The 12883-nt window shown below is 42.3% G+C and overlaps 1 protein-coding gene across 1 annotated transcript in view; it reads left to right on the top strand.

Annotated features, from left to right (window-relative positions):
- The window catches only part of tmem266 (transmembrane protein 266), a 31447-nt gene extending 19156 nt beyond the window's left edge, over positions 1 to 12291 (top strand). The window contains exons 4-11 of the mRNA XM_020612248.1: positions 4743 to 4897; positions 6257 to 6330; positions 7286 to 7342; positions 7475 to 7613; positions 8357 to 8472; positions 9098 to 9290; positions 10568 to 10630; positions 10722 to 12291. Coding sequence (XP_020467904.1) covers positions 4743 to 4897; positions 6257 to 6330; positions 7286 to 7342; positions 7475 to 7613; positions 8357 to 8472; positions 9098 to 9290; positions 10568 to 10630; positions 10722 to 11359 — 1435 coding nt within the window. The 3' untranslated portion in view covers positions 11360 to 12291. The remainder of the gene's footprint in view (positions 1 to 4742; positions 4898 to 6256; positions 6331 to 7285; positions 7343 to 7474; positions 7614 to 8356; positions 8473 to 9097; positions 9291 to 10567; positions 10631 to 10721) is intronic.
- Positions 12292 to 12883: the final 592 nt, after the last annotated feature.

Below are 12883 nucleotides of genomic sequence, written 5' to 3'. Positions count from 1 at the left end.
CTAGTTGAGACGATGTGGAGTGAAGCCTCAGATAACTGATAATATTAGACCTGCTCAGGTCGGTCTAGCTTGATTGCATTACTCAGTATAGTGCTCTGACCTCCCCAGTGAAATCTCTAGGCATTTTTCTTTCACAACATTGATTTAGCAGTATGTCAACTTGCACAGAAGATGGGATAATTAGAAAAATCGACTGTAGAACATCATTCTGAAAGACCTTGCCAGACTTTAGTGTGAATTTTGGCAGCAGCAAAAATATTGCAATTTTGGAATCAGAACTGTACTACACCTGTTTTGTGTTGATGGATGTCTGAAAAGAGACCAGCTCCGAATGAGCTCTATTTCAAACACACAGAGGAGCAGTCTTCTCTTGCCTTGCACCATATGCGACACAATAGATGACATTTGAATGCAGGGTTTGAGGGTTTGTTAATATTCACAGACATGCAAAGTGTGAGATTGCTTTTTAGGCTGAGAGCAAGAGAGATCAAGTGTCCTGGTGAAAACACATTTATCAGAGACAGCTTGTCTGCTGCTCCACACATGGAGCCCTATCCATCTCCATTTGCTTAGTATCTGTGGCCCATTTCTCTGGCTAAGACCAGCTGGTTTGGACCATAGTGTAGGATGCAAGGAGCAAGGAGATGATAGCTGATCACATTTGGAAACAAGTGAAAAGGTCTGGTTATACTATAAAGATAACAGCATATTTTTAAAATTGACTTCTTATTCAGCAAACTTAATTTCCTGCTACTTGTAATCTCTTAGCTCTTTTCATTTGATTAATTTACTGCTAAAAGTGTTATGCATCTAAATCCACAAGCATGAATGTATAAGAAATTAGGAGCAATGAGACATGGAAGTTCTAAAATGTACGATTACCTGTGATGGCTTCACTTTATTCAGCATTTTTGTTGCTTAGCTGGTTTTCACAAGGCTTCTGTTCATTTTTTTTAGCTGCAATGACTCAGCAGAGAGTACACAGGAAATAATTTACCCAGTTGTTGGCATTTGTCTTGATTTTTATGCAGTCTAGTCAGATGCCCCACCGCTGGTTTCTCAAGAAACAGAAGCTCTCAATTACTATAGATTAAAGAAAAAGAAACATATTTTGGACTGAATGACATACCAGTTCAGCAGATTGATGTGAACTGGTTGAAGCTTATGTGGAGGAACCACAGGGTTATGTAGATATCAGTACAGAGAACAAGCAGTTTAGAGGAGACAGAAAACCCGCATCAAGTAGTGTCATTTTGAAATGTTGCTGGAGTAGTAGTATGACATTAATCCACCCCCTTAAACCATCAAAGAAGATGTATTCAATTCTAAAGTGTTTCTCACTGACAGTCACAGAGATTCATGAGATGAAAAAGAACTTAATCTGTCCAAATAATCATCTCCATGAAAATAAATGTTTAGGTTATAATTGCTTTTTAAATCCTTTACTAACAGAAGTTACTCCTGGATACTACCCATCTCTTTAAGAATTCTTCAAGAATAAATTTAAGAAGGGAATATTATGCAAAGGACTAGAATAGGATAGAATATTGTAAAATCTCAATTATTTTTAGATTTATAAATTAACTGCTTTGTACATCAAACTGTATAAATGTATGAAAAGTGATGCTCTCAAACTGCCTAACAAAAAGTCAACAAAACCTAGAAACCTTTGGGTTACAACAATATGAGACAGAGTAGAGCTCATCAAGTGCTCACTTTAAAAAAACTGGAATCCAGTCATTTTTGACATGTGTGTCTTGGAATTTAGTGACTGCCTGTTTTTGCCAGACTCAAAGCATGATTAATGGTTTTAGAAGCCAGTCTAATTGTGAGGCGCATGCAACAGCTCTGTACCCTAACGTGCTGATGTTTTTCACAGTGCACAGTTGCTTTGTTGTAACTGTGTAATAAAGACATTAATCAAGCGTTCCAATTAGTTATTTAGAGAACTGGTACTATTTTATGGTTTCCTTTCCAAACAACCTGATGATGAGTTTAGACTTGCATTTGTTCATTTGTGTGTGTGTGTGTGTGTGTGTGTGTGTTATAATCAATACTTTTGATGAGTTGATAGTCTTTCAGACTCATTACGTCTGAATTAATTTTGCAGCCCTTCTCCATGCTCTCTCACTCTGTCTCTTAACTCTCAAACACACATACACAAACAGAACACCGTCTCTTTGATTTAATTTCCATTTTACTTGTACCTAATGTGTTTACATTGTATTTTATCCTGCCTCAACTACAAGAGGCAGGATAATCAAAGAGATGCTTGTTGAGATAGGCTCCTCAGTGAGAGTTAAAAGCTGGGGCTAGAGCCAAGTGGGGCCCCAACAGAATGAGGAGACACCTTCCTCTGTGCCACTCACTCTGCCTGATGTCTTTATCTGCTTTGTCCTGTCGGGCCTTTCTGCTGGAAGGGCCACCGCAGTCGGCATCATGTCCAGCACACCATCACTTCCATCTCAGGCCGCTATTGATCAGTGTCATGATCTGATGCCACATTCTGCGGTGCTGGTGCCTGTACTTTCACTGTCTTTATGAACCAGTTTACAGCACATGCCGCTTTGAATGTTTCATTTGTGGGTGTAATGATTTGCCTGCGCAAGCACACGTGCGTGCCTGACCAGCCCTGCTCATTTAAGCTAAATCTGTCAGGACCCTTGGAGAGACTGAGGTGGTTCTCTTCCTTGTGTTGCTTAAAAACTGAAGCAACCTCACTTGCTCATAAATACTTCAGGTCCTTAGCGTTCAAGGTTTAAAATGATTTCCCTAAAATTAAGTTTCTGAACTGGGAGTAATCCATCACTGCCATTTACTCTGCTTCCAGACATAGTTTTTCTTTACAGGTTTATTAAATTAATGCCTTTCCTGCGTGGCTTGTGGGAGAGGTCTGAATGAATTATGATTCCACATAGTACCAGTTAAATCCTGAAGGTACGTGAGGGTTCTCTTGCAGTGTGCGCTGCTCACTAATGGTTGACAAATGTCTGGTGACTGTGTTACTGTAGGGGTATCATTAGGTAAATGTTTATTTTTCTTGGCTCTCCTCCACTGGCAGATGGGGTTTGACATTGTTCCTTGGAAACAGATCGGTGCTGGGGAAGGTCTCCATTGCCAATGAGACCATTAACCCTCCACCACCTCTTGTGTTGAGCTCCTACTCTGTTGGCATTTGCTGGAACAGAGGACTACTGTGGAGGGCTGAGTACACCAGTTAGCCTCTGAAAGAGCACTGACACAGCTTGAGCCTCTCTTCTGACCTTGGTTAAGGATGGAGATGATGTGTAGCTGTGCTGCACCTGCAGGTTCAGCTACTCCTGCAAAAAGACGTGACTCACTAGAATCCCCTCTCTTTTTCATCTCAAGAAGTAACTCTAGCTTATTTTACTTTAGGTATTATGTTCATAGTTTAGCCCACCATGGCAGCAATGCAGCCCAACGAGCCAAGAAATGAAAGCCCATTAGATAAATTATAAACAAGCCAAGTTTGTTGGAGGTAACGCCAGATGTGAGTGTGCCTGAAATGTCACGTCACAGTTGCATCAGAAAGTCTAGTAAACTGTGATGGATTATTATAATGGACATTTTTATTTGAGTTTTACTGTTTTGCTCTACATGCAAGTGTGACAACCACTCAATCAGTGAATTGGTAAAGCGATCATCAAGAGCCATGGTGATAGTTCATCTGTTAAGTGGGTGGTACAAGTAATTTTCACTATTTCCACACTATTTCTAGCCTCAGTGATTGATCAGTTAATTAAGAAAATGATCAGTGGTCACAGCACTACTTCCAGAAATGTTTAGCTAAATGATGGTCAAACCTCAAATAACACCCAAGTTATAATAACCTGGAATTATTCTTTTACTTGATGACACACACACACACACACACACCCCCACCCCCCATCCCCTTCGTCTCTGGCTCTCTCTCTGTTTCACTTTGGATAAGCCCCACTGCCTCTGAACTGCTCACACCCCACTTCCTCTCTCAGGGGTTTTCGCCGTACTTCTGAGCTGAAGCAAAAGGAGAGTAGAATAAATTGCATCTTGTCTTGTCTTCTGACAGACATTGCCCCTTAGCTTTCCTGCTGTGGGAGACTGGTGACAATGGCTGCTATTTTCAAAGGAACATAGTGCCTTCCTAAGTGTTGCTTCCAAGAAAGGACCCCCCACCCCCCACCACCACCACCACTCCCTCGACCCACCCAACACACACTTTCTAAGAGGACATCTGAGTAGCGTGTGTGTTGAATGCAAGGCTGTGACAGGAAGGGAAAGCCTTGTTCTCCCAACATCCAGCACGGCACATAAGTATGAGGGTATAAACACTGTAAGTCATCTTTGTGCCTGTGAGCACCTGAACCCTGCAGATGATGCACTTGCAGCCCCACTGTCCGTAGAGCTACATCATGTGGTCAGCCATCATGCTAACATATTATGTCAGTGCCATCAGAGCATGCACCACATTATATGTAAGAGTGTAAATTAATTTCTGCATGCATGCTCTGGATTTATATGATTTGCATGGAGAACAGTGCCCTCTGCTGAAAAGCATTTAGAATGTTGACTGAAAATGGAGCACAGCAGAGATTGGGTACACTTCACAATGTGTATCTTTATGCTTCTTATGTTTTATTGATTTGACATTGCAGGCTGACTGTCAGACACACTCTGTACCAGTATTACATTTAAAAGTAACACCACAACAAGACCAACATTTACCTTCTTCCTCGGTGCAGGTCAAACTGGCTGAAGCCATGCTGTGGGAGGAGGGCAGCGCTGTGGCAGGTCTGTCTGCTGTCGGCGGGCTTCAACTGCTTCCTAGTGGCCTGTGTCATCCTGGTGGTGGTGCTGCTTACGCTGGAGCTGCTTATAGATACCAAGCTGCTGCAGTGTGAGTATTCGCAACATTGTGACATCTGCTGAAATTATTAGTATGATATAGTTGTGGTTTTGAGAACATAATACCAGGAAGGGGCTTTATTATACTCATTCATTACAGCCTTGACTAGCAGTAGCATTCTCGGAAAGGGAGACAAGATATGAGAAGGTAATGGATCGATGCTCAGACTCGCATAAAGACCTAAGACATGGAGCAAGTTCACAAGACTTTGATTAGCACAGAAGCTAAGCCAGAGGAAGATAATGTAAAAGCAAGAGTGAATGACAGACAAATATGGAAACTCTTCTCAAAATAACACAAATATTTGTGGGTGCTATTTGTATTAAGCAGGAATACACACTGTTTACCTGCAACTGGCAGTGTTATGAGTAAATAAGTCAGCTGATAAAAATTGAATTGTTTAAAAATCTTCTTACTATGCTATACTTTTATAACTATACTATATTACTCTATACAGGTGTATATGTTTATACTACGTTTTGATGAAAAATTAGACCAATTTGACAAATATTTCATGTTCATATTCAAATAATGTATCATAGTATTAGCAGTCTGAATTTTGTGGTCCCTCTTATGTCTATTGTATAATCAGTCGGTGTCATTGATCTATTGTGGGACCTGAGGTTTCACTGTAAACACAAAAAGTCAGGTGGTGAAAATACAAGTGTGACCCGTGTCACCCCGGTATCGCCACATCATCTGGTCTGGTGAACACACTCGTATCTATTATAAGTAGAAGGCATGACCTGTTTAATGTCAGGGTGCTGGGTGAAGAACGCACATGATAACAGAGTCGCACCAGCAGTACACAAATGCTTTCAAATCTTCACTGTTCATCTGGGACCGACTGACTGCTGAGAGTTGGAAAAATAAGACAAATGTGTGAATGGAGATTAGCGGACAAAGAAATCCGGCACACAGAGTTGGCTGGTGGATGAGTGCGGGGAGGGCTGGAGGAAGATGAATGGACTGATAGATCACCGAACACAGCAAACAAAGATAGATGGTGTAGAGGTGGCGCATACAGAAGAATGCCTGAGCTAACAGCTGAGCGCTATTCACTGAGGCTGTCCACAATTAACCTGATGAATTGACAGGAAGATACAGACCTATGCATGTACGGTATGCGGTGAATTCAAGCCTTTGATGCTGCTCCACGACTTTGTCTGATCATTTATGGACTGTAGGTGTGTGCGTGAATATGTCCACTTTTACCGCTTTACTGCTCTTTACACAGTAACAAAAACATACAATCACACCAAACTACAGCATCCATCTTTCACCAGCTCATGTCACATAAATTTGTATATTTTTAAATAAATAATCCGTCATTCTGTCTTATTCCTACAGTTAATAATGCATTCCAGTTTGCCAGCATCATCCACTGGATCAGCCTGGCTATCCTCTCTGTGTTCTTCACCGAGGTGAGTGTTCGTCTTACCCCGACTCAACACAAAACAGGATCATTTACAGCTGATACAGTGGCCTTAGATTAATGCTATGTTGTGCAGTATGGGCTGGTTATATAACATCAGCAGAGTCTCACCATAATGCAACCAACACTGAAATGCCCCATGCTTTCTGTCACAGCACCACTGGATTCCAATTAGTAGAGCTGAACATGTGTACAACATTATTGCTGAAAGATTAAAAACCATACAACGGTATTTTGAAATAACTTGAATAACTGTTTTTGTTAGAGCTGACATGGTTGGCCCCTCCTGAGTTATTTAATTGATCTGCAGCACAAACACTTTAAAATGAAGATGGAGCTTTTCTGTGGCACTTGTTTTAAATAATTTCAAGGCCTCAGGTGTACTATATTGATTACCATTTTCTTTACAGTCAGCCACATTTGTCTTAGTCCCCTACACATGACCACCCACTAACTTTTTTTTTATAGCTGGAATTTTACTTATCAATAGAAGCAAGTCCTCAGTGCTGCACTGAAGCAGGTGAGACCGGTTTCTGCTCCAGTGCAATCTTGAATATCTGAAATGAGGATGGGGTTAAGGGATGGCACATGAGGAACAGGAGAGAAATGAGGAAAGTTGTTTACTACTATGCAACCTCTGCTGTGTCAGCAAAAAGAGCTAAATGTGGTGCCTCTAAATGTTTGGTTGAACTCTTATCACACTGCCTGTGACGTGTTTGAATGTGATGTCACTGATGAATTACCAGTGGAGGGGTTAAAGACATCTGAATCACAAATGCAAATGACATGTACTGGGACTCAAGTTTACTTATTGGGAATTACTACTTAATGTGTTCTGCCTCTGTCATTCAGTCTGTCTCAGTTTAGCTGTCATTGCTTTCTTCCATTGCACCTTGTATGTAACCTGCTCTCTGTCTCCATCTCTGTCTCCTTGCCTGCCTCAGACGGTGTTCAGAATCGTGGTGCTGGGGATATGGGATTACATAGAGAACAGAGTAGAGGTAAGCTCCCATGGGTCCCATTATTCCTGACTCGGGGTCACTTTCACTGCAGTGCCATTCCCTCAATGTCATACCTCAACTGTGGAAGCTACACACAACAGTAATCTGGCACGTGTGTGTTTGTTTCCCCAGGTGTTTGATGGAGCTGTCATCGTCCTTTCTCTGGCCCCAATGGTGGCCTCCACAGTGGCCAACGGCCCCAGCAGCCCCTGGGACGCTATTGGTCTCATCATCACACTACGCACCTGGAGGGTCAAGAGGATCATTGATGGTGAGGAGGGGAGGGGCGGGGGCTGGGTGTCCCCTGTGTCCTGTCCTTTACTGTCAGGTCACAGAGATAGATTGTGCTGTGCTCTCTGCAGTATTGGCTCCATTCAGTCTTCAGGTTGTTTTCTCAGTTCTTTTTACTTTTTTTCATTATTTTGCAGCAGGTATAATGGTAGATCATGTATTAAATATAGTGGATGATCATTTGCATGTCTAGTGCGAGTGAACCAAGTTTGAACTCTTTAGTCACCTCATCCACTAACTGCTCAGAAGATATGTTACAATAAAACAACTGAACTATTCCCTAAAACCTGATCATAACTTTAAGACACTATTGGACACAACGTTAAAAACTGAATGTGACTGAAGACTTACAAAGGCGGCATCCTTTGCAGAGCTACTGCACCGTCATTTTGTTCACCTTGTGTACAGTATGTTAGTAGCAGCCCATAGTCATGTGTGGAGCGTATGCAGACGTTTATTCAAGGTTCAAAGTGTTTATTGTCACATGCACAGTAAGGAAACGCGTTTCCCTGCACAATGAAATTCTTACTTTGCCGTCCACACTGTATTTACTTAAAACTGTGGTTGAGTTTTAGAAACCTCATGTACAATAATCTATAAAATCCACTTTTGGATTTCTAGGGTTAATGAATTAATTAAATCAGTGCAGAATTTAGTTTATTGCAAAATCATAAGGCACAAGATTAAATGTTAAACTCACTACAACATGCCATGTTGTTCTAGCATATGTGCTGCAAGTGAAGGTGGAGATGGAGCTGGAGATCCAGCAGTACGAGAAGGCCAAGGCAGTGAGGGATGAGCAGCTTGATCGTCTGACCCAGATCTGTCAGGAACAAGCAGTATGTCATATATTTTGTATGGCTTATCTATTTACCGTAGTCTACAATGTATTTATTTTTGCCAATTTATTTTTCTCTGTGTAACCAGCAGAGGGAAGCAAAGTGCTACGAAAACAATTTAAGCTGGTGCTTGAAAAGGCAAAAAGGATATTCGAGCTCATTATCACTACATAAAACTTCTTACACCAGTCCTATGGATATCAGCTAGCCAGGAATGTGCACTATCCCAAAACTGGCTACTTAAAAATTTAATAATCATAGTTCTGTTATTGTTTTAAGGAGTATTTCCAGCTAAAAATGAACTGTGTAACTGCAGGTACATCCACTCAGTGCCCTCTATTTCTCTGATGTCAACCCAGAATGTGGAAAAAGTGTCTGTTGTATCTGTGCGTTCTACTGATCTGTTAGCTTAGAAATGTACAGTTTGAAATAAGCACACTGTACTTCAGATGTAAAGATCAGCTCTAATGCAATCAATACTGGTGAACATGCTCGACCTTCTATAAGTGGATAGAATACTAGAATATAGAGTTTACAGTATGTGGTTAGTATTAAGCGGTCTTTAAAGTGGGTATTTACCTTTGAGTCTTCACCGGTTCTCCCATTTGTCTCTCCTTCCTTTCAGTTTGAAATCAGGCAGCTGAGGGCCCACTTAGCCCAACAGGACCTGGACCTGGTTGCAGAGCGTGAAGCAGCCATGCAGATCCACCATATGTGGGGTAAACAGAGCAGCAGTTTCCAGGAGGTGGATGGACTAGCCCCTGGGGCCTCCGAGCATCACAGGCCAAATAAAGCTAGGGAGCCCAGGGGGCCCACAGGTAACCGTCTGGAACACCCACCTCTTTTGTACTGCAAGCTTTCAGTGACCTCTGTGCACTATGGGAGATTCAGGCTGTGCCTTCCCACACTCAACACTGTTAGAAATAACATAAATGCTACAAGGGAATGTAACACGCATACTTGCATGCACTGAAAGCAACAACAAAACAAAAAAAAAATGTAATGTCACCCAACAACATGTCTGCAAATAGTAATCATTCCATTCTCATGTTGGAGGGTAGGACCATGTGTTAAGACTGGCCGTCACACATAAGCACTGTGTTTGTGTCCTCTCCTCAAAAACATTCATCTTGCAATCCACATCAAAATTCTGGTGCCACCCTTAGATGGATTATAAACCGTTCACACAGTGACAGGTCATAATTTACAGGACCTGAAGCAAAGTGCTGTCAGGGCAGGTGATAGCAGGGCTCAAAACACGAAGGCTTTTCCTTTATCAAAGCAATAAATCATTGAGCAACCTGCTATACCTCTCAGTCACCATGTTTCTGCTCAGACATTCTTTGAATTAAACCTTCTCTTTTGGAGATGATCCTGTCACATTTTAGACTCCATGGTGAGTAGCCTCTCTTGGGACTTTCATAAAATGAATATGTGAAGCGCACACATAAACAAATATAAGCCGTCTAACAGTCCTGTGGGATCAAGGTCAGCACTTAAGAGAAACACTTGAACTGATTTAGGATCTGTGAAACATCTACGTTAAGTGCTGCTCATTTAGGTAGTGCTAAAACATTTTGTTGATTAATCTATTAGAAGATAAATGTTAGCAATTTTATTGATTAGTTAGTTATTTGATTGATTGGTTATTTAAGTAATGTATCAAGCATAAAAGGAAATATTTCACCATGTGTAACATTGTTGACTTACCTTTTTTTATATCATCACTGGACTCTAGAAACATGCTATAGGCATCTTCCCACAATTTCCGGTACAATTTAGAGAATAAAAAAAGTACAATCTAAAATAATTACTAGGTACATCCCCATACTTTGGTAACATGAACTTTAAGTAACCGTTTAAGTCAACATATACTTAGCATTCATAAGCACTATACAAACATTTCATAAATTAAAATGCACTGCCTTTAATAAATGGCTTACAACACTATAATTACAAAGACTATTAACACTATGTTTGGACACACATTCCCATTGAACCAAATGGGAAAGCGTGTCCAAACCTTTGACTGGTAACTTGCACATGGAGGTAACTTACATATCCACACTGTGATGGCCATTTTTAATCTCCTCAGATCACCATGGCCAAGATGACATGAACAACTACATCAGCCAGTACTACAGTGAGCCAAGCAGTGGTGAGCACCAACAAGATCCTGTTTCACTCTTTTCTACAGCCCATGTGACCAAATGCTTTTTCAATGCCCTGTACATTATGTGCTGTTGTAGATACAGGGATCCCAGATCCTGCACGCATCATCACCACAGCAGCCATAGACGTGCACCTGCCAAACAACCCCAGCCAGCTTCCCTCCACTTTGGTGAGTGCTGACGCAGCACCATCCAGCTGTCTGCAGCGGACCGGCAGCTCAGTCAGCGAAGCCTCCACAACCACAATGTCCCACACCAGTTTCAGCGCCCGCCAGCACAGCATCAGCAGCCACACACTAGGCTCCACCAGGGACTACAGCTCTACAGTGCGCGAGGCCTCCACCTCCACAGACTACAGCGACCAACGCTGCTACCCTCCGCCCTACAGCAGCCCTCTAGCCCTTGGCACTCAGCCACGAGGCAGTCCCAGTGCTGTGGTGCAGGAGCTGCTGTCCTCTCTGTCTGAGGACTCCTGTCTCGCTCAGAAGGGCCTGGACCCTGTCAACCTTAAACCACCCAGCCCAGCAGGCTCCACCAAAGCCAGCCCTGAGCTGGAACACAGGGTCAACATCTACAACAAGAGGAATCAGGAGAGCCAAGTCAGGCTTCATTCAAAGCCGCTCATTCATCTGCAGAGCAACGAGCCTCTTCTAGAGGAGAAGTACAGGATGATGGAACCAGTGGACACCCCAGTCAGCTGTCTGTCAGAAACATAAGACAGCACCTGACATGTTGAACTTCACACAAAACTTAATGCTCTACTAAACTCCTGTTCTCATCGGGAGTCACGGGCACATAAACTGTGTCTGTCACCACCTTTGTACTTTTGGAACTGAGAAGATGAGCTTGCCAGTGCAGCACAAAGGGAAGGCACAGAAGACAGAAGGAGTCAAACCTCTTATCAGGCACCACTTATCAGGAATTGACACTGTCAAAAACTTGTTTTTACGAAGAAAAAAAAAAAAACAACCAAAAAAGGCAACAGGGCTCAAGCCCAAAATTTTCAGACAACTTGTTTGTGCAGAAAATCTGGCTTTTGATTTGTTAAGTTGTGGTTTGATTTCTAAGAAGTTAAACCAGGGAGGGCAGGATGCTGAGGACTTATTTTCTCATACAGTTTGTAGGAATTATAGATGCTGGACTGATTTCTTGGAGAGCCACAAACCAACTCAGTTCCACTGAGCTACAAAGCATTGATTTATCACAAGTGCATGTATATCAGCTGTTTTGATAGTCTAGTGTCTCCAAACCTATAAAGTACAGTCCCATTTGATTGACTGCTACAGGGTACACTGGCTCAGTTTCAGCTTTGACTTTTCAACTTCTTTCTAATCTTTGTCTTTCTATATCAGCCACGTTAACATTTTCATCTAAATTCTATGACAGGAAAGAGCATGGAAATCTTTTGACTGGGAAAGGACTCAAGTGATTCAGAGTTTTTCTCCAGGTGCCATGGAAGCTGACCAAACCCAGATAAGTTATGCTGCATTTCCAGTATCGGAGCCTAACAAGCGGTATACCCCATACTTCCTTAACTATCACCAAGCATAACCTCTGGAGTTGATGCAGATCAGCCTGCTTTGTATTTTCTCTGTGTCCATGGCTGCGTCCGAAACCGCCTACTACCATACTGTATAGTAGGCGAAAAGCAGTAGGCGAGGCGAGTAGTATGTCCGGATTCGTAGTATTCCAAAAACAGTAGGCGAAAAGTACCCGGATGACCTACTGCTTCCGGCTGGATTTTGCAGTGTGCATACGATGGACACTTCACTATCCCATGATGCCCCGGGAGAGGAGTTATCCAACAAAGAAGACGCTGCTATGAAAACGTATGTCACGTGATGTATCAACATGGCGGATGTAGTACGTCCGAATCTCATTCATACTACCAGGCTTCATACTATACAGTACCTACTGTTTTAACGGTCAGTAAGTAGGTACTTCATCTCTTTCAGTACGTACTGTCACAGTATGCGGTTTCGGACACAGCCCATCTCTGTTTAGAGGAGGGAGGGGCTGCTCCCCTCTTGCGCACACAGTCAGCTGTGCGTTTACACACAGTGTTTGTAATGCTAATGCTTGAGGTGTGAAGACACGGACATTTAACCAATCACTGGCAACTGCTATGGGTGTATGCACCCTTTCCAACTCATGTTCCTGGTACTTGATTTTAGTAGTACCTCCTAAGGGGTGCCAATATTTAGCTCCCAGAATGCACCTCCAAAACAGGTGCAACATAG

The sequence above is a fragment of the Monopterus albus genome, unplaced genomic scaffold, assembly GCF_001952655.1.
Source record: "Monopterus albus unplaced genomic scaffold, M_albus_1.0 scaffold5.1, whole genome shotgun sequence".
NCBI classification, from domain to species: domain Eukaryota; kingdom Metazoa; phylum Chordata; class Actinopteri; order Synbranchiformes; family Synbranchidae; genus Monopterus; species Monopterus albus.
The sequence above is the reverse complement of the archived record's forward strand: the minus strand, read 5'-3'. Positions and strand labels throughout refer to the sequence as shown.